The following is a 19619-nucleotide window of genomic DNA, read 5'->3' as shown; positions in this document are numbered from 1 at the left end:
TATCATCTTTTTTCGTGAGAAAGCAGTGTGGTCGTTTGAGAAGATTGACGAGACCACGTGTTTGGTCGCTTCTCGGATCTCCTATCTCTTTTGTTTTTTCTTGAAAAAGAAAAGTGAGGGCACACGTGTTTCAATGAACGTACTTTGATGGTGTTTGTTTCGGAAAATGAGTACTGATAAGAGAAGGGAGGAGTTTAATAAGTTACACATTTAATTGAGGAGAAATTAAAAACGAATTGATAGAAGAACAGTCTGAAAGTCGATTCTGACAGATGTCACGGCTGAAATTGATATGATGGATCAAATTGTTTTTCAGACATGTTTTGAAGAATAGTACCAATGTACTGATAGTTTGAAGAAGTCCTACTGACGGAAAGGCCGAACTTCATGAATCACTGAATTGTGAGGGAAAGTATAAATGAAATAACTGCAATTATAAACATAGATAGGCGGAATCTTAGTTGGTAACGTGAAGAAGACCATCTTTATAAACGTCGAGTTCAGGAATATATCAAGTATCCAGAAATACAGTACCGGCCAAAAATATATCATATTTTTGCTTCGATCCATAAAAAACTTACTTTGTGGGAAAAATTGTTTTACTATGACACGTTCTCAAAGTTGGACAGTTTTAACTGAACAAAAAAAAGATATCATTTTGGCCGGTACTATAATTTGTAAAAAGTTAGATTGCCCATGTTCTGAGAAGTTTTGGTTTGAGTTCTTGAAAGTTTTACTGAAAATTTAAACCTGGATTTCACATTGAAATTGGAATAATAGGAAACAAATCAGGAGGAGTATTCTTTTGTTACATTTTGTTTTTTTCTAATAAAACGGCTTACTGTTTTTCTGAAAACAGCCTCGATATCGAATCTGTGTCTTTACTTAATTTACAATTAGACATAACATCCATCAGAATTATACTTTCTATCCAGAAGTGTTCAATGCTCATGCTCTGTTATCTGTCGTCTCCAGCTCCCATCTCTCTCAATTTTTTCTACATTTCTCACGGAGCAAATACACCCAAGGTCACAATTTTCATATCTGTTGTGCCAGTACCTTGATCTCGTTTCTTCTTTTTCTCTCCAATTCTGTACGTTGTTTGCTACTCTATAATCGCGTGGTTTCCAGGTGGTGAGCACATTGAGTTTCAAAAATGTTTGAGAGGAGAGAAGATACAAGAGGAAAGAGGATGGACAGGACACAAACAGTTGGCGGTAAAAGTCAGAGAACGTTCGGTGTGACCTCGGAAATTGGCTTTTGGTTCTGTTATTTTGGAGGATGAATCACTTCAATTTTGGTATCTCAAAATTCCCAACATGCTCGCGCTGAACGAGATGGGATAGCTCACTTGGTTTAGAACTGTTCAAATTTTTACAAAGTTTCAAAAATTCCAAACAGAATCTCACTAAGAAGCTTCCTGGAAATGGAGTCTTTTTTGAAGAGAAAACGCCTCAACTAGGATTTTCAAAATACAACACCTAACGTCTTTTGCTTGTGTCGCAATGTTCTGATTGAAATGTTGTTTGTGTCGATTAGTGAAACCTCTGTCATTTCCGTGGCTTGATCCCAGATCAAAAAGTGTTGATTCCTGCACCACAGATGCATTTTCTCTGCAATTGTTGTTGATTCCAATTATTTTCTATCTGTTTCTATTTTCAATTCTTCTGACTACTCACGTACACACACTCATTGCAACACCCATTCGATTGGTAGTAAGAAGAACAAGAAGATAACAAGGGAATCGACCAAAAGTTAACATTTTTTATTCTTTTCATAAAATTATTTGTTCGTTCTCAGTGGTTTGGTAAGTTAGTTGTGACATTTGACATCTCATCGAATTCGGGAATTCTTGTGGTGTCGATGAAACCAAATCTGGAATCACGTTCTTTGGAACTTTTCGATTACGTGGGTACTCACTCATTCTGTCGTAATTTGGCAATTCCAGTAGCATCTCTCAATGTTGGATAAAAGTTCTCTTTCGATACAAATTCAAAGAAATCACACTTCTCAAACATATCTCGAACCGGAACTGAAAATGTCTTCTTTGAATTTGTGGGGAATCTCTCTGAATTAACTGTCACCTTTAGTACTGGCAAAGTAAACTTGTACTCCCTTCCTTCTGAGGTCAGAAAATACTTCTTTCAGTGAACTGACACCCATCAAATCAATAGAAGTGAATCCAGAGCAGTCAATAACAAAATGGCGAGAGAGGATCGGATCACGATGGAGTCCCGGGTGAAGGGGCTGAAATGAGAAGTTGAAAATGGGCCTCGCAACAAAATAATAATTGTTTCCCTTGAATGATCAGTAAAGGTTTCGAGATGACTCTTGAGTACCTGTTCGATAACTGGCGCCATTCTGTGCATACCCTCAAAAGTGAATTTTCGATCCTTGTTAGATTTTTCCTCATGAACAACATTGAATTCGGGAGACTTCTTCCACTCTTCGAATGCTTTTTCCAAACATTTTTTGAAGCTGAAACATCTCTGTATTTCAGAATTACTTATTGCAAACTAACCATTCCACATTGTGGAACAAAAGTGGAGCATCGAATCGGAAAATGCAAATTCCCTTGTGAAATATTACTTCTTGGTATTGTTGAGTATCTCTGAACTCGTCGGTGTCTTTCACGTTAGCCAGAAGATGCCATTTCGGACTGTAATTTGGATTTGTACTGTAATAATAGCTGAACGAACTCACTATTGCTCTCTCAAAATAGTTGTGAATAGTGCGAAGAAAATTGCAATGATGAGACCCTCAGAGACATCAACAAGTACTGTCGCGAAGAATGCGACCATCCAAATGAACTGAAATTTAAACTTATTGCAGATGAGTACGGGTTTTCTGACCTTTAGAACTCACACAATCAATTTTTGAAAGTCTCCAAAGCTCTGGCAAATCTCTCAATTTCCATAACATACTCTTCAACGCAACGACAATAATTGCAGATAGAACACACATTGGCAGTGTCTCCAGAAATCGTCCAAAATATAAAGTGACAGATAATACGAAGAGACAAGAGAATAAAGTGGCCATTTGAGTTTTTACACCAGATTCCAATCCAACCATAGTTCTTCCCAATCCGATTGATGTCGGAAATGTAGGGAAGAAGCTTCCTCCGATTGCAGTGAATGAAAGTGCATAGAGTTCTTGACCAGCATCCAAATCGTATTGATATTTCTTAGCAAGCATTTTAGAAAGGGATAAATGAACTGCCACGACAACAACTGCAATACTTATAGCATCTGGTAGCACACGAGGAATCAGGCTTGGTTGGGGGAAAGACAATTCTGGGAGGCTGAAATGACACTTGTTCGTAAGAAAACAAACAAAGATAATGCATACCCAGTCGGAATTTTGTTTACAATCTTCACATTATACAATTCATTTGCGTTGATGACTCCACAGAAAATAGTAGTGAGAATTACCTGAAATATGAAAAAAACAGTTTCCAGCTCTGAAGAATTCCAACCCACCGCAACTAACTCCCATGGCACTGAAAATTTGGGAGTCAGTTTTTTCTTCACCACAGGATTAATGTATTCCTTTCCACAGTGAAGAAGTACAATTGTTGCAAAAGAGATAGCACAACACATCCAATTGGCGTTTGGCATGTTCATCACTATGTCAAAAACATTCTGAAACAAAAAAAACTGTTACATGTTAATGAAGCAATCATTTTATTACTCTAACGAGATAGCCAGGTCCACTGTGTTTCACTAATCCTCTCATTCCGAAAAGTTCCTTGAATTGAGAAACAAGAACATGAACAGCAGATCCTGTTGTGAAACCAGCTATCAGTTGATCCGAGAGATAAGTTGTAAGAAATTGCAAACGGAACACTCCCATCAAAAACTGAAAATGGAAGGGAAATTATGATTCTTTATAGAAAAGTTAGTTGTCTGACCTGGACCAATCCTACTCCTAAAACCAATGCGCACGAAACTTCGATAGGCGATGGAAGTGTTTCATCTCCAGGAAGGAGAGTTGAGTTCAGATTATCAGTTGGAATAAATGCTTCTCTTTCCACTGCTAATCCAGTCATCAAAGCAACTACTGCGAATGTTCCAAGACTTGCATGTCGGGATGTTCCAAAGAAAATGTATATGAAAACTGGAAATATTGAAGTGTATAGTCCAACGATTGGTTCTTGACGAGACAAGATGGCATAGGCGATTCCTGAAAACTATTCAAAAATATATTTTCGAAAAATGAATACTTGCCTTGAGGAATCTGCAAAACTCCCACAGTAATCCCACCAACAACATCTGCTGTCAGATCTCCCTTCCAATCATAATTTGGCAACCATTCAAGAATAGGGAATAGATTGAATATGAATGATTTGAAGTTGGAGATAGAAGTGAATGGTTCATAGTATCTGTCAACTTCTCTTTTCAGAATATTCTTCAGTTTTAAGAACACGATCATCGTAATTTCATTAGTAGTAACTTCAAAATAACCAACCTACTCGCCACTTTCGTCGACCGCTTTTTGAACTTTCCACCTCCTTTCTGCCTTTTTTGGTAACCGTATTTCTCGTCGAATTCAACCTAAAACATCTCGAGATAGATAAGCATCTTCTGTTTGTCTATACGCACCTGATTCATTGGCGCTCTTCTTTTTCGGACATAAAAACTTCTCAACAAATCATACTCCTCTTCTTCTACTCGGATCATTGTGGGGGTTGTCGGGGTCGTTGGTTCGTCCATCTGAAAGAAAATCTAGTAGAAGAAAGAATGAGGTTATGAAAGTAAGTCTTGCGATATACAAAAAGATCAGAATCTTGTAAATTTCTCTAGCTCCTGCTCTGTATCCTAGAATACTGTAATTCTAGAATTCTTGCACTTATAAGACTGATCAAATTCTCAACCTCAGTGAGCGCAGATGTTTGATGTAAGTTTGAAAAGGTGATAATTGTCATCTCTGAAACAAGGTCACTTTGAGAAGAAATAATTGAAGTATCAATGATTTCTAATGAGACCAACGCTCTTTCTTTCTCCCCGTACAGCTCCTACAGTACACCCTCTCATCTGCCACCATCAAAAATCCCTTCACAAAAAGTGGAAACCCTCTCTGAAACAGAAGACAGAAAGAGTAGAATACGTCCGTCTCCACTCCGGGTCTCTTTTTATTCTCTTTTCCAGACTTATGCAAATCAGAAATCGTGAAATAGTACGTTGGAAGGAGAGAGCATATCGTGACCGTATTGAAACATGGGAGGAGTTACATCACAGTTCACGAAGATCGCAATACTTTTCAGCACATAAAAAGTGACACGTGCATTTGTATAATCTCTGAAAATTTTGAGAGTGAGGGTGGGAATTATAGAAAGGAAATGGCCACCAGTGTGATAGATTGACGTTCCTTCTTTCTGTTCCCGAACGTGATCTTTTGTGCTTTTAATTCTCAACTCTCCAATTTGTATAATGATGTTTAATTTTGAGATTCAAACAAATAACAGATAAAAAGCTTCATTTATCCCGATACAATGCAAATTTGTTGAATTTGTTTTCAAGATTTGTAATTCGAATAATTAAAGCAAGTATCTAACTCGTGTTTCTGAGCATAATCAATAAATAAATAACTCGTTCAATATGGATGAGAACTTAGAATGTCGACGATGTTGTCTTTATCCGGAACGTATTCAGTGTCCTTGAATCCTAGTCTGAAAATCAACAGATTTTACATAAGGTCTTCTAAATAAGCTCACTCCATTTGTCTCTGTCTTGCAATACTTGTAGCGTCACGCATAGTTGGATAAAAGTTCTCTTTCGGCACCTTTTTATAGAAGTTGCATCTAGCGAACATCTCACGAACGGGAGCTTTCGCATTTGCAAAATACACCAAAATACGTCGTTTTCTCATGTCAGAGAAAACCTGAAAACTCAATTTTTCAAACAAGACCAGCAAATAGATGTGTACCTCTTTCAGTGCATTAACACCCATCAAGTCAATGACAGTAAATGCGGAACAGTCGATAACGAAATGCCGGGAAATAATGTCAGGCGCTTGGGTGTTCATAGTCGTGGGAGTCTTAACAAGATTTGAAAATTTAGATCTACAGATTGAAAAGTTACCAAGTTGTCCTCATCTATTTCATCAATTCTTGATTGCCAAATTGTATTTCTTTCCTCTGAGAGCACATAAAATTCATGAGATTTCTGCCAATCCAGATATGCTTTGTGAGCCGAACTTTTGAATCTGAAAAACTTCGTTTTATTTTAGACACTTTCATGAGCATTTCTTACCGTTCAACATTATAATACAGTAACGGTGAATCGAATCGGAATACACAAATTCCTTTGAAGTACACTGCTTGTCCATATCTTTCACAATCACGGAAGTCATAAGTTCCCTTCACCATTGCCAGAATATGCCATTTCGGACTGAAAGCTGATAAATTCAAAACTAAAAAGTTCACTATAAACCTACAATTGTTCTCGAAATATTGTTGTAAGCAGAGCGAAGCCGACGGAAACAATCAATCCCAGTGTTACATCTAATATGATTGTAGCAACAAATGTAAAAATCCAAATTGCCTGAAAGTATAAAAAGTATGAAAGTCGAAACACCTATGTTGAGCATACCAAATCTATTTTTGAGTTTCTATAAAGTTCTGGAAGGGTTTTGAACTTTTCCAACATTCCCCACAATGCAACGCAAATAATTGCAGATAAGGCAGCCTGAATGAGTATTGCTAATAATTTTAAAACAAATTAATACAACTTACCATTGGTAAAGTTTCCAATAAACTACCCAGGAAGAAAACAACCAAAAAGACAAGAGTCGATGAGAATAAAATTGATAATTGTGTAGTGACTCCAGCATTGTAAGCAACCATAGTTCTACTCAGAGAACATGAAATTGGAACAGTTGGAATAAAACTAGAACCCATACTTGACACGGCGAGGGCAAAGAATTCCTGAAATGAAAATAATGAGTAAACAGATTAAATTATAAATGAGACCTGTCCTGAATCCAATTGATATTCCTCACTCTTCGCAAGTGTTTTACTGAAAGATAGCCACATGGCAGCACTGACGAAAGCAATACCGCCAGCATCGGCAAATACTTGAGGGATTAAAGAAAATCGAGGAAGTGAAACTTCCGGGATTCCAGATGGAATTTCGTTGACAACTTGAACAGCGTTCGTGGTGTTAACTCCAGTTACATAAACGAAAATAGTTGACAGAATGACAACGAGAAGTTCAAATGGAATCGGGATGTTGTGTTTTATCTTTCTCATAAATATTGGGTTCAGGAACTTTCCGCAAATCAAGATGATTATTGAGGTAGCAGAAATTCCGAGACTGACATAGTTCACTTGACCAATCGCCAAGACTAAGTCGTATAATTGTCGGAATAGATATCCAACTCCACTGTATCGCTTCAATCCACGGATTCCAAAGATGGTCTTCAGTTGAGAAACTAGAACGTGAATAGCTGCTCCAACCGTGAATCCAGCAATAAGTTGATCCGAAAGATACGTTGTCAAGATTTGTAATCGAAGAATACCCGTTATGAGCTGGAACGAGTTCAATTTCAGATGGTTATGTAAATTTGTTAGAATGTATGTAAAAGCATTTCGAATTAATCGCCATGAACACAGATTAGAGGGGTTTATCGAGAGCTTACGAACGTCGAACTCCGGAATTTTTCTACACACGTCATCAAAAATGATCGTCACTACATTCTAGTGCCCCTCGCATTTTTCTGAATAGTTTTGAACTCACAAATATCAATCCCATTGTGAATGCAATTGCACATGATACTTCTGTCGGTGTTGGGTAGTCGGTGATATCCGTTGAATTCCAAGCGGCATCCTCTTCCGGCGGTTTAGTTAACTTCTCAACGGACATACCAGTCATGAGGGAAACGACAGCGAAAGTTCCTGAATAAATTTCCTGTTTTTCGAATCAACATCCTGCCAAAAAGAAGTTTACCGAGACTTGAATGCCTGGAAGTTCCAAAAAACATGTATATCAGAGGTGGGAAAAGTGATGCATAGAGTCCATTGATAGCTGGTTGTCTTGCGAGAAGAGCATAGGCAATTCCTGAAATTCAGAGATGATAAACTGTAACTCATCTGAAACCAACCTTGTGGAATTTGCATCACTCCAACTGTGATTCCTCCGATGAAATCTTTAGTCAAATCACTTTTCCAATTATATTCTGGAAGCCACTTCAAAATTGGAATCAAATCAAAAATGAATAATTTGAATGCGAAACAGGAAGAAAATGGAATACAGAATCTTCCAGCAAACTTCTTCGCTTGTCTCTTCACTTCATTCTCCTGATGTGGCTTGCTATAATCGAATTTTTCATCAAATTCTACCTGGAAGTGTATTTCGGTAATCGGGCAGGAACATGGAGAATTATACCTGATTCATAGCACCACGTTGCACGAAACTAACACGCCGTTTTTCTCTTTGATTGTAGAAGTTATCCAGATAGTTTTCAGATTCTTCTTCAGCTATTGATAGATGTCTAGTTCTGCCTACTCTTCCCGGAGGCGGATCCATTCCGAATTCTGAAACAAACTAAACGTTCAAACTTTTGAACTCGTACTAAAGTTTTAAAACAAGAATAATTGCACTGAAAACTTGTAGTGACTGTAACTGAACGCCTTCGGCTTTATATTCAAACAATTTCCAACTAGAAAAAAAACTGTATGGTAATATGGGCGGTCCGTGATAAGCTCTGCACCGCCCGTCAAAAAGTAAAACTACATTTTTGAACGGTCTAAAACTGCTCTTTTCAGAAGTTTAATCGAAAAAAGAAAAAGAGAAGGGAATAAAAGTTCTTGAATAAAAGGGGAAAAACGTTTCTTGTCATAAAATTTGCATAAAGCGTGATTTTGGGAGATCATAAAAACACAGAACAAAATATGCAAATCTTCGAGAGTCTGTAAAAACGGTGTCAGTTAGGAATAGTGTGGAACACGAAGAGACACAAAATTAGGCTTTTATTGTCTTCTTTTTCCAGCAATAACGTCAGAGAAAACCTTCGAACTCTGACTATTCTTACGTAAAATCTCTTGATCCCGAAAAGTTGTATTCCCATGAGATTTTGGAGGATAATCTCTAAATAAACAACTTGTGAAGCATCAATTTTAAATCAGCAAGTATGCTTTGTTAAATTCTGAATTATATCAACCATGTGGGTTCTCTTTTTTCACTTTTTTTTCTTTTTTCAGTCGAATAAATTCAATGGATGAATCAACATTATGGGGTTATTCAGGTCATGTAAAAATGTATTTTAATACATTTTTTTCTTATTCACGAGAGTCGAGAAACTATTTTTTACAAATCTCAGTTTACCGTTGGTCTAACAGCGTTTTTCCCCTTTTTTGCATTTTTCGACATGCGTATGTAGAAAAACTGTCAAAAAATTGAGGAGAAATGTAGAAAAATGGGAGAAAAATATGTATTAAAATACATTTTTCACCGGTCGTGAATAAGGAAAAAATGTATTAAAATACATTTTTACATGACCTGAATAACCCCATTAGTTTGACGTCGAAACGTCTGATTGAAAAGAGAGAAAATAAATCAGGTCACATTCCGAAATGAGATTCAGATGACACGGAAGAAGTTAAAAATAGGAGATGGGTACGTGTCAAATTGAATGAAAGAAAAGGAAACGAAGAATCAAGACATGATATTTATAAGAATACCATAACATTGCTTTTATACACAACAATTAAAAAAAAAGAAGAATTTCAAAGTGAGAAACGTTGAACACGAGAAGGTTTGATCTGATTGTAACAGTTTGCCACTACTCTCTAAATGACGTTATTTGTTTTTGGCATGATTTGAATGTTGTTTGACATGTGATCATTGAAGGTGTCAAAGAGTAGATCACTAAAAAGCTATAGAATTGTTCATTTCACTAATGAAAATTCACTTCTAAGTAATCTTAAACGACGAGTTCGGAGGAGCTGTGGTGGATGATATTCCTGAAGGATTGGTCAAATATAATCTCTTCCGAAGACACGGAAGAAAAATTATAATTGCAACTGGGTCAATGCATGGGAAGACAGATGCAGCGATTGTTGCAGCCAAATATATTGCACGGAAGTCCAGAAGAAAGACTGGACCAAACCAGACAGCCATACATGGCATCAAACTGACACATATCGGAATGAGAGTCTGCACTGTGAGAGCTTTGAAGAGTTGTTGTTGGAGTCGAAGGGTCTTTACACTGATGTTCACATGAGCTTTCAGATTTTTCATTATCTGAAACTTAGTTAATTATGAAGGAACATTCATTTGGTGTTCACCTTGTGTCCAAGAACAAAGAAAAGTCCCATTGAGTAAGTTGAGCTGACTGACACAACAACTACACCAATCCAAGATCTTATAACTGCTTCATTACTCCCTTCCCAATAAAGTGCAATCACCATGTTGAAATCAAATGATTTTAAATTATACAGTTTTTTAAATGAATCATAAATATATGTTTTTCTCTCCAAATCTCCATAAAAGAAGAACTCGCAAACCTGAAAAAACGGGAATTGCGAATGATTCGGGTACTTGTTTTACTGGGAGACTCACCGCTGTCCATAGCATCATATGCAAAAAACAATACACAAAAGTTAGAATCAAACCGTATGGCATGAAGTATTTCTGAATCAACATTGATCTGTTCAGCACGAGATATCGATAAATGAAATGAACATGAAGGATTGCATAAGTGACTGTTATGAATCCGCATCTAATAGAGAGAGCTAGTTGGCCAAGTTGGGAGAAATTAGAGAAAATTCCCTCGGATACAAATATTACGAAAGCATAACGATGATCATGAACTCCCTGGAAATTTGTAATGGATGAAGACTCTACGTTTCAGAATAGGAATATAACCCGCTTACCATAGGAACAAGCCAATCGTAAAATGAGCTGAGCATATTGAAAATCGAAAAACTGACAAGAAGATGCCGATAACTTCCAAGGTGCAGTTTCTTGTCACTCAGTAGAAGATAAATAAACATTGGATTGAATAAGAAAGACATTGCTCCACACAGTTTTGGAATCAGGTAATGTGGATAATTGATGAACATTATCGGAGAGAATCAGTAAGATTGAATGATTAATCTGAACAGGAAAAACATATAGTTTTTATATTCGAATTTCTTCATTTTGTAGCTTTCACTGATTCATCCAACAATCATTGTATTCGTTCGTTGTGGTTTCATTGCGTCAAGTAGTGGTGACAAAATACGGGGAGAGGAGGAATGATTTACAAAACATCTCTGTGGTATGAGGAAGTTAGTTGATTTATACTTTTCCAGAACTGACTTAAATTCCCGTTTGCAATTTAAAAATGTACCAAGGAAATGATGTTCAACTTCACGAAATTGAACTATACGTATGTTGTCATATTACTTTTTCTGATAGCTTTCTATTTTGATAGAATTTGTCGAACTATTCAGCTTCTTAAATAATTAGAGTTGCACTTTAGAATAAGTCAGTTTTTTTTTCTTTTTGCAATCCAGACATCAGACAATGATTCTAGATAAAAGAACCATTGACTAGAACTGTTGTTTTCACAATATAACTTTTCCGCAATTAGGTCTTTGAATCTTAATTATTCAATAAGAAATCTAAACAGGTCATCTCATCTAATTGTAAAGAATTAGAATTCATTTGATAAAAACAATACTTGCAGACATTTAAATGTGACACCTCGTCAACAACGACTTCTATTTCTTTCGCTCATCCCACAGCTTCTCCCTTTTTTCTCCTTCTTCTTCTATTCGTACCCATTGGTGCCAGGAACGACCCGACACACTTTCTTCTCCCTCTCTCTCTGCTTTCCAAATGCTCATCTGATTCTGTTCTTTTCACTCAAAAATAGAAAACCGAAGCGGTCGTTTCTCATTTCGAGGGACCCGGCACGTTTCTATTTGTGCGTGATTCACATGCTCCAATTCCGATGGTCATCAGATGTCACATCAGGGAAGGGCCACGTAGTATCGTGTTTCGAATAATGTTGCTTCCTCGGTCTTCTGGATTGGAAAATGGGAGGAGGGAAGCCAAATGCAAACATTGATTGGAGTAGCCGTGTCCTCCAACAGATGGGCGGAGTTTTGAAGGGAAATCACTGGCGGATGCTAGACTTTTCTGCATATTTTTTGGAGGAAAATGAGAAATTGGTAGCTTCCGGTAGCTTTCTTTCCTATCTTCTTTCCATTGGAACTCGGGGAACTCCTTCTGATTTATTCCGTTTTTGAACTTGTAGACTCTGAGCTATTATCTTTCAAAAACCAATGGTTAGCTAATAGACTACAATAAGTATAACGAACTGAATTTGATCTACGAAATCTCATTTTTCTAGCTAATTGAGTTTGCAATGTGGTTTTTGCTTTTTTGAAACTTCAGCTACAGATGAATGAGTAATTGTGTCTACTTGAACTCTATTAAAAAGCAGTACTCTCATTTTTCTGAACTGCGGAATCCAGAAATTTGCAAGCACGTATTACATTTTTAGCAACTACAGTATAGTCTCGAACCTTCTGTTTATTCTGAAAACTTTAGCGAGCGAAAAATAACAAACATCCAGAGTAACTCGTTATGCATCCGTTTTGCAAAAACATCTCTTTCTAGTTTATACTCAAAGTTCCAAAAATCTTCCTCGAAATTCTGTAAATAAAAGGTACTAAGCTGCATCTTGTAGGATCATGGATCATACCTAAGATGGTGTTTGAGGGCTAACTCTACTTGTTTTTGGATTAGAAGACAAGATGACCGTCTTGATAAGCTCGCCTTATAAAAACTAACACGGATGTTCTAGATGTTGGACGCATATTTCGGATTTGCATCGTATGTTTCCGTTGGAATAATTCAATAAACTTTCTGATTTCTGCCCTTTGAAATACTTTGAACGAAGTCTCTGAGTACTTGAAATAACTCAACAATTGATTTGAAGGGTGTCCGAGAATTCCAAAAGAATCCTCGACAATAAATCACTGCTCTCTTCTGCTCCCCGGTCCCACCCCCAAAAATGAGAAATTGCCGACTTCCGGTGCCCGTCAATCTCTCTTTTCTCCTGCAACATCTGCTTCAAATATTCTTAAAGTGACCAGCATCAAGATGTGTTTGTCATGTTTCTTTCACTTCATTAGGTTATCTATGTCACCCTCACATGACCTATTTCTTCTGAAACCTTTCCCCGGAAATCAGAATCACTTGGCTGTGCTCACATTGTGACTAGACTCAAGTACTTCATTTGCATGATGATATCTCATGACGATCCACCCACATCTATTACTTTTAGTCTTATTTAACCAATTACCCAGCATCTTCTTACTCAATACAATCTTCAGTCCATTGAACCTAATCTTTTTTTCTGTTTCTTTTACTAATTCCAGTTCTCTTCTTCATCTTCTGTTTCTTTATTTGGCTCAGTTTGCAGAAGTTTTGTGCAGAATCTGTTTTGGTTGCAAACGAATTTCCAAGCACGAGTTCAACTCATACCCTCCGGAGGGTCCATAACCTTCAAACTAAAAACTTGAAGGAGCAGAAAAATGGAAAAGTAGGAAGTTTTCGGAAATGGAAAGATGTGTTTCAAGTTCAAACATTGGAAATAGAAGCTAGGAAAAGTGTATAGGTCAGAATTTGTTCTATACGAATTGTTTTGTTGAACTGTGCAACCGAATACTCTGAAATTATAAACAACAGTTTTTAGAGCAGTTGAGAATTTTCAAAATCGATTCAGACGCTTGGGATGAACTGGGAATTTGGACATTCGGGCTTGATACACAAAGTCAAACACAATTTAGAATGATCGGAAAACCACGACAAAGTCTAAAGGTGCCACTTTTTGAGCAAAAAAAGAATCTGCTCGGACTGTGTCAATCCCTGGAACGTAGTGCTCTTACGAAACCGAATCAAGCTCCAGAACCAGCTCCCCATGATACTCAAACCAGTTCCTCTACCTATCCCCAACAACTCGGATCAACAGATCTGTCAACTCGGTTCAATTTCCTCCTATTGACACATTCTTTTCCTGCTTATTTGACCCTCTCTCACCCAGCTGTCGCCGCCCTCCCACACTTCCGTTTGCTTTTTCCTGGTGTGGTAGTGCCACACCTTCAATGGCTCACAAACTTCGAATAAAGAGAGGGGAGAGCTCACTGACCAACACCAACACCGGCGATTCTTTTGTTTATTATTTATTCAACAACATCCTCCTTTTTTTGAAATCTTTTTTGAATTGAATCTCTGATTCTTTGGCATGTTTCCAATTTTAAAACAACAAAAGGTCCCCCCCCCCCAGATATTATCTATTCTTTTCCCATTCTATTCTATGTCATCCCACTTTTTTCTCATCAAACAAAACCAGTCGGTTGGCTATTTTCTGATAGAATATACAAATCTCGAACTCTAATAATCCTAATGTACACAAAAAAGTTTCTCTTTTTTCTTATTTCCTACCATCGTCCTGATGAATAGAAGACCTACTCCTCCTACTCTTTTTCCATCGTATTCCTTTTTTCATATTCTCATTTTTATTCCATCTCATCATCCATCCATACCACTCCCCCTTCTATTCCCAGTTGTTTCTTCTATTTACTTTTGCGATTTCATTTTTGGTTTCGAAACGTGCGCCCTTCTTTTTTCCATCTTCATCTATCTCGTTCTTTTCTTTGTATTACACCAACGGCTTTTTGTTGAACTCTTCTCATTAAATTCCACTAATTCTTCTACTACGGTTTAGTTACAAAAATTTGAAGATTAGCGGTCAATTTCTCTGTTGGAAACGGTTGGTTTCATTTAGTGTACTTCCACATCGCTTCCTCTCATCAAACAATTGAACCGTACTTTTCGAAATGTTTGAAATTTGGAGACTAGAAAAAAGTTAGAATATAAAGAAGTGATGTTTCACTGTTGATTAGTTTTGATGATGTTATAACTGAAAGCGTCCCCATTGACGGAATGTTGTGAAATATTTTTTGGAATTTTGGACAGCTCTATGTGTATGGAAACCAGACTGTCTGAAATCGAAAATCTAATCTGATCTTCTTGCCGAGGCGTCTGCAGAAAGTTCAATATTTTCCCTTTTTCAAAGATCAACCAACAGTAAAACAAATATGATCTTCGGGAAAAGAGAGTTCTAATTATTATTCTTCCATGTAGAGTTCCTAGTTCCTATATTTAATTTCAAAAGAATGTTTTCCATGTTTTGTGTTTCGAACTTCATCCTTTTCTCTTCCTCTTACACTGAAACTTTCATAAACATCTCAATAATTTCTCAGAATGGACGCATCTGACGCTGCCGCTGGAATCTTTCTCCTCCTCTTCGGAATCGTTGGATGTGCTTTATACGGTCTAATCGTTTGCTCAATGTGGAGAATGGTCAACGAGATTGTCGGTTTTCGGTTCCTTATCTCGCAAGCTCTCACGGATATTCTTCTAATGATACAATTTGGAATCTGGCCAGGAATTGTTATATTGACCCAAAATGAGATAATAAGTGAATCGTGGCGATGGAATATGCATATTTATCTTGATTTCACGTGGTGGGCAATGGTTTATCATTACACTGTAATTGCATGGTCACGTCTTGCTGCTGTTCAATGGCCCAATTGGTTCCGTACTCTACCTCATGGGAAGAGTACAACGATCTGTGCAATTCCATGGTTCACTGGTTTATTGCAGAGCCTAGTTGAGCATCAAGTGAGTGAAAGGGATTGTTTGGAGGGTCATGAATCAGAGAATGGAATGATATTACATTCTGGATTTCTATTGAAAAGATAATTGTACCACACAAATTTCTGTTTGAGTGAATTCAGTGGTGTTTCATAAGCTAGAAAACAGAAAACATTTGTTGTTCAAACTACAAATTCAACAAACCTACATTATGATCAGAATTTCTAAATCATCACATTTCAGTTCGATTGGTTCACACCTCTTTACTATTCTCCAACTCGCTACGGAATGCATTCCAATTGGGAGAAATATGAAGTTTCTGGAACAAACACCTATTACATGGTTTGCAACGTCATCCTCATGGTTGTCCCCTTCCCTCTTTACGTTCTCGCTTTGGCTGTTCTCTTCCAGAGACAAACTTCGAGAAATCTTCGTGAGTTATAGCATTACATTTTTCATCAAAACTTTTTTTTGAGCTCTGATGTTTCAGAACTTCGATCGAAATACTCCCACGCACCACTATCCACATCTTCATATGCTGCTCAACAACGGCAATTAAGTATTGAAACTCGTCTTCTGGTTCCTTGTATCATCAACACGATTCTGTTTGTCGTCGGACAAGTTTTTATTTCTCAATGTTCTAAACATGGAAAATGGATGAATTGGGCTGTAATGGTTGTGTTCGCAACCAATTCATTCGTCAATCCACTTCTTTATCTGTTCTTCAGGTAACACAACAAGTTGGAAATTCCCATACTAATCAATCGAATTTTCAGTAGTGTAATCCGAAAAGGAGTACTCAGCAATTGCCGGAAAAACTTCTCACTTTCTGCAATATACAATGATTATGAAATGAGATCTTCTCCAAGAACATCGAGCATCGTAATGAGGTTGAATCATCGGGATTCAACGATCACTTCCAACTTGAACTGTCGGATAAACTCGATAAACTCATAGTTTTTATTTCTAATTGCTTTTCATTCACCGCTTATAATCTCTATATTGTATCAATTTCCATTTCGTCTGAACCCGGGTTTTCCAAATTTCTATGATCTTTTCAGTCTCGACCAATTATTTGTAAATAAATGAAACTTCACATAATTATTCTCTACTTTGTTCAAATGACGCCATCTCTCTTCAGGGCATTTCCGTTGATTCTGTTCAAAAACTGGTTGCCAACCATTTTTTTTCTGTTGTGCGCACATCAGCGTATCAAGTTTCGAAACGAAATTCAAAACCATTTGGAAGCAGAGGGACCAATAGAAGAGAGAGAAATGAACTTGCTTCTCTTTTCTATTTTTTGCCAAATTCGTTGATGGAAAAATCTGGACATGTGATGATGAGAATGATGGGAATGAGGAGTGTCAGGCAAAAACAATTTGGAGCTTTCGAGACGAAGAAAATCAGCAATAAACGGAAAAAATTGAAGAATGTACTTTTTGGAATACGAGAAAGAAAACGGTTTAATTAAAACCTTTTTGCAGAAAACTGAAAGTTCATTTGGGAAATGAATTGGTTTGTTTGGGGAAAATGAATTCAGGAAACAATGTAGTCTTCTGTCTGGATCTTCCCGAATTTGGATTCTACGTGTATGATCCATAGGAGTTTCTAAAGTCATATTTATCGTTACAAATAGTTTGGAATCTTCAATTCATTTTCGTTGAATCAAGTTATTGATAACAACGAGAGGTTTTGATGAACTCCACGGCCGCTGTTTCATGTTTTTACATTGTTGGAGATTTGAATTATAAAAATGAGTAATTTGTGCTGATATGGAACTGGACAGAAACCATGATGACGTGAAACGAACAGTTCGAATTCATTAGGAACTCTACTTTTGTGATCTTTCAAACTGACAAAAGCAAAGTATGTAGGAATCAAAACTCGTTGCATCACAACATGTTCTTTTATTTCAGTTCGCTTATGAACAGTTTCAGTAGTGATTTAGTTGCCTCGACCCTTATCTAATTCTATTTCTACCAACATTTATTGTTCTCATAGTCAGGCGCACAAATCCCGGAATCCCCAGGCGACCGTCTATCAATGAACAATTCTAAATTGGTTAATGAAGTAGCATTGGAATTGATGTTATGCACATGATCTTCTAATTTTAGCGTTTTATTTCATTTCTGCCAAAAGAGAAAATATTTATTTTCAAAAGTTCTCCCCTTTCTTTTGTTTTTCCTGTGTTGTACTTCATAGTCGGCCTCTTTTCCAATGAGACGTCTTTCAGATTTCAGCTAAAGAAATGCAAAATAACACAACATGTCAACTGATGGAAGAACTTTCTTCTTCAAACGTTCTAACTTCTTCTTTATTATTCACTTTATTAAGCTGTGCAATCATAATTCCAATGGCTTTGCTAGCAAGTTACCACTTATGGTTCTCGAGAACCGCAAGCTTGTTTCACAAGAATTTACGAATAATAATACAATTTCATCTTCTTGGATTTTTGATCCACAGTGGAGGCAGGTAAGTTTTCATGTCTTTTTCTGTATATTGAATCATGTCACTCATCTTCAGATTCATTCTCCATTCGATTGATTTATTCAACTACCTTTTCGAGGATCCCTGTGATATGATTCCTAATGTTTGGAGGTAGCTTGATTGATAATTATTCGTTTTGAATATTTATATTTTCAGATGTTTCTGGCTCCGTTTAATTTATGCCATAGGTCTCTGGATAACTTCCACTACGGTTATTCCACTTGTTTTGGAGAGATGGATCGCTACGAAATATAGTAATCGTTATGAGTCAACTGGTTGCTTGGTTGGTGTAGTTCTTGTTGTCTTGCAGGTTAGAAAAAAGATTGAGAAGATCGATTAAATTATTTTTGTCAGTCGGTAGTATGTGCTGTCCACATTCTAATTCTCTATTCCGGATCACAAATTGAAGGAGTTGTGATGGCTTATTGTATGGTTGCAAGAGATTCAAAAGTGAATGTTGGAGAGATAAATGGATATGCAACGGTTGTCGTTCAACTTCTGGCAAGATTTTTTTTTCAGTATCTCTATAAAAGAAATGAGGTAGAAAAAAAAAGTTTTTTTGTAAAATTTTTATCTGGATGATTTTCAGAAACTCAGAAAAGAACAACTGGCATCATCGCTGTCTACTCGTTTCCAGTTGGAACAAAACCTATTGTAAGCTTCCCGGAGTATTTCAATATTGTGAAACTGACTTCCAGAGTAATGGACATTTTAAAGATGTTTGCAAATATGTCAACAATATACCTGGGTCTCCATGCATTCAGTTTTATCGGAGTATTGAAATTGAAACATATTGTAACTCCACCCGTATATTTTGCTCTTGTTGAACGTAAGACAGTTTTTTCGAATCGTTACAATCTATACATTTTCAGTCAATTCATCATATCCTATATATGGAATCGTGTCGATTCTACTCATGTATTACATGCTTCACAGTAATCGACAGAAAATTCATAATAATCTCCAAATTCATGTGAATAGCAAATGGAATGGAGAGTGTTTTGATAAAAGATGAAGTCCTTCGTGGTTTGTATTGTGCAAACATATAGTCATACTGTGATTTGTTTCTTTTAAAATAAAATAAATTCCCCTTCCAATTTCTCACTTTTCTATTTTTCCTGCACAAAATGAGTCAGACCCATTCTGAAATTCATGATGAATAGTTCCAAATCAATGACATCATACTTTTGATTCAAATCATTCATGTCTTGTTTACAACGACCCGCTTTTTTCTCTGATGATTCGACACTTGTTTATTCGGAAAATTACGGAAAACCCATATTTTTCATTGAAATTTTTAGAATTCATTGATAAGAGACATTCTGTTTTCATATATTTTTGAAAGAATGTACAGTATACGATTGTTGATTTCGATGATCAAGTACTGGATTGATTTAAACTTATAGTGAGAAGTTTTTCAATAATTCATGGGAAATGAGTGGCAAATAATTTGTTAAATAATTCTTGAACCGTCAACTG

At 36.7% G+C, this 19619-nt stretch overlaps 5 protein-coding genes across 5 annotated transcripts; 2 read left to right on the top strand and 3 right to left on the bottom strand.

Moving 5' to 3' along the window:
* Positions 1-1796: 1796 nt before the first annotated feature.
* On the bottom strand, positions 1797-4712 carry GCK72_018128 (uncharacterized protein; the record flags this gene model as incomplete). The annotated part of the gene is made up of 13 exons (XM_053732406.1): positions 1797-1875; positions 1921-2032; positions 2085-2247; positions 2340-2478; positions 2522-2659; positions 2704-2810; positions 2866-3301; positions 3349-3431; positions 3480-3641; positions 3691-3858; positions 3911-4182; positions 4472-4553; positions 4602-4712. The coding sequence occupies 13 exons, from the start codon at positions 4710-4712 to the stop codon at positions 1797-1799; spliced, it is 2052 nt and encodes a 683-aa protein (XP_053581319.1).
* Positions 4713-5592: 880 nt separating this feature from the next.
* On the bottom strand, positions 5593-8525 carry GCK72_018127 (uncharacterized protein; the record flags this gene model as incomplete). Its single annotated transcript, XM_053732405.1, has 13 exons — positions 5593-5668; positions 5714-5880; positions 5926-6036; positions 6081-6204; positions 6252-6389; positions 6436-6542; positions 6591-6686; positions 6734-6925; positions 6971-7528; positions 7737-7894; positions 7947-8057; positions 8101-8338; positions 8385-8525. 13 exons carry the CDS (start codon positions 8523-8525, stop codon positions 5593-5595), a joined length of 2217 nt encoding a protein of 738 aa, XP_053581318.1.
* Positions 8526-9911: 1386 nt separating this feature from the next.
* GCK72_018126 (uncharacterized protein) lies at positions 9912-11062 on the bottom strand (the record flags this gene model as incomplete). Its single annotated transcript, XM_003113920.2, has 4 exons — positions 9912-10241; positions 10286-10504; positions 10560-10814; positions 10874-11062. The coding sequence occupies 4 exons, from the start codon at positions 11060-11062 to the stop codon at positions 9912-9914; spliced, it is 993 nt and encodes a 330-aa protein (XP_003113968.2).
* Positions 11063-15260: 4198 nt separating this feature from the next.
* On the top strand, positions 15261-16610 carry GCK72_018125 (uncharacterized protein; the record flags this gene model as incomplete). Its single annotated transcript, XM_003114444.2, has 4 exons — positions 15261-15680; positions 15897-16086; positions 16144-16381; positions 16430-16610. 4 exons carry the CDS (start codon positions 15261-15263, stop codon positions 16608-16610), a joined length of 1029 nt encoding a protein of 342 aa, XP_003114492.1.
* A 1291-nt stretch (positions 16611-17901) lies between these two features.
* GCK72_018124 (uncharacterized protein) lies at positions 17902-19155 on the top strand (the record flags this gene model as incomplete). The annotated part of the gene is made up of 7 exons (XM_053732404.1): positions 17902-18125; positions 18177-18251; positions 18297-18450; positions 18495-18680; positions 18730-18794; positions 18839-18969; positions 19013-19155. 7 exons carry the CDS (start codon positions 17902-17904, stop codon positions 19153-19155), a joined length of 978 nt encoding a protein of 325 aa, XP_053581317.1.
* Positions 19156-19619: the final 464 nt, after the last annotated feature.

The sequence above is a fragment of the Caenorhabditis remanei genome, chromosome V (genome assembly GCF_010183535.1).
Source record: "Caenorhabditis remanei strain PX506 chromosome V, whole genome shotgun sequence".
In the NCBI taxonomy this organism is placed as follows: Eukaryota; Metazoa; Nematoda; class Chromadorea; order Rhabditida; family Rhabditidae; genus Caenorhabditis; species Caenorhabditis remanei.
Note: the sequence above shows the minus strand (reverse complement) of the source record. Positions and strands in the feature narration are given on the sequence as shown.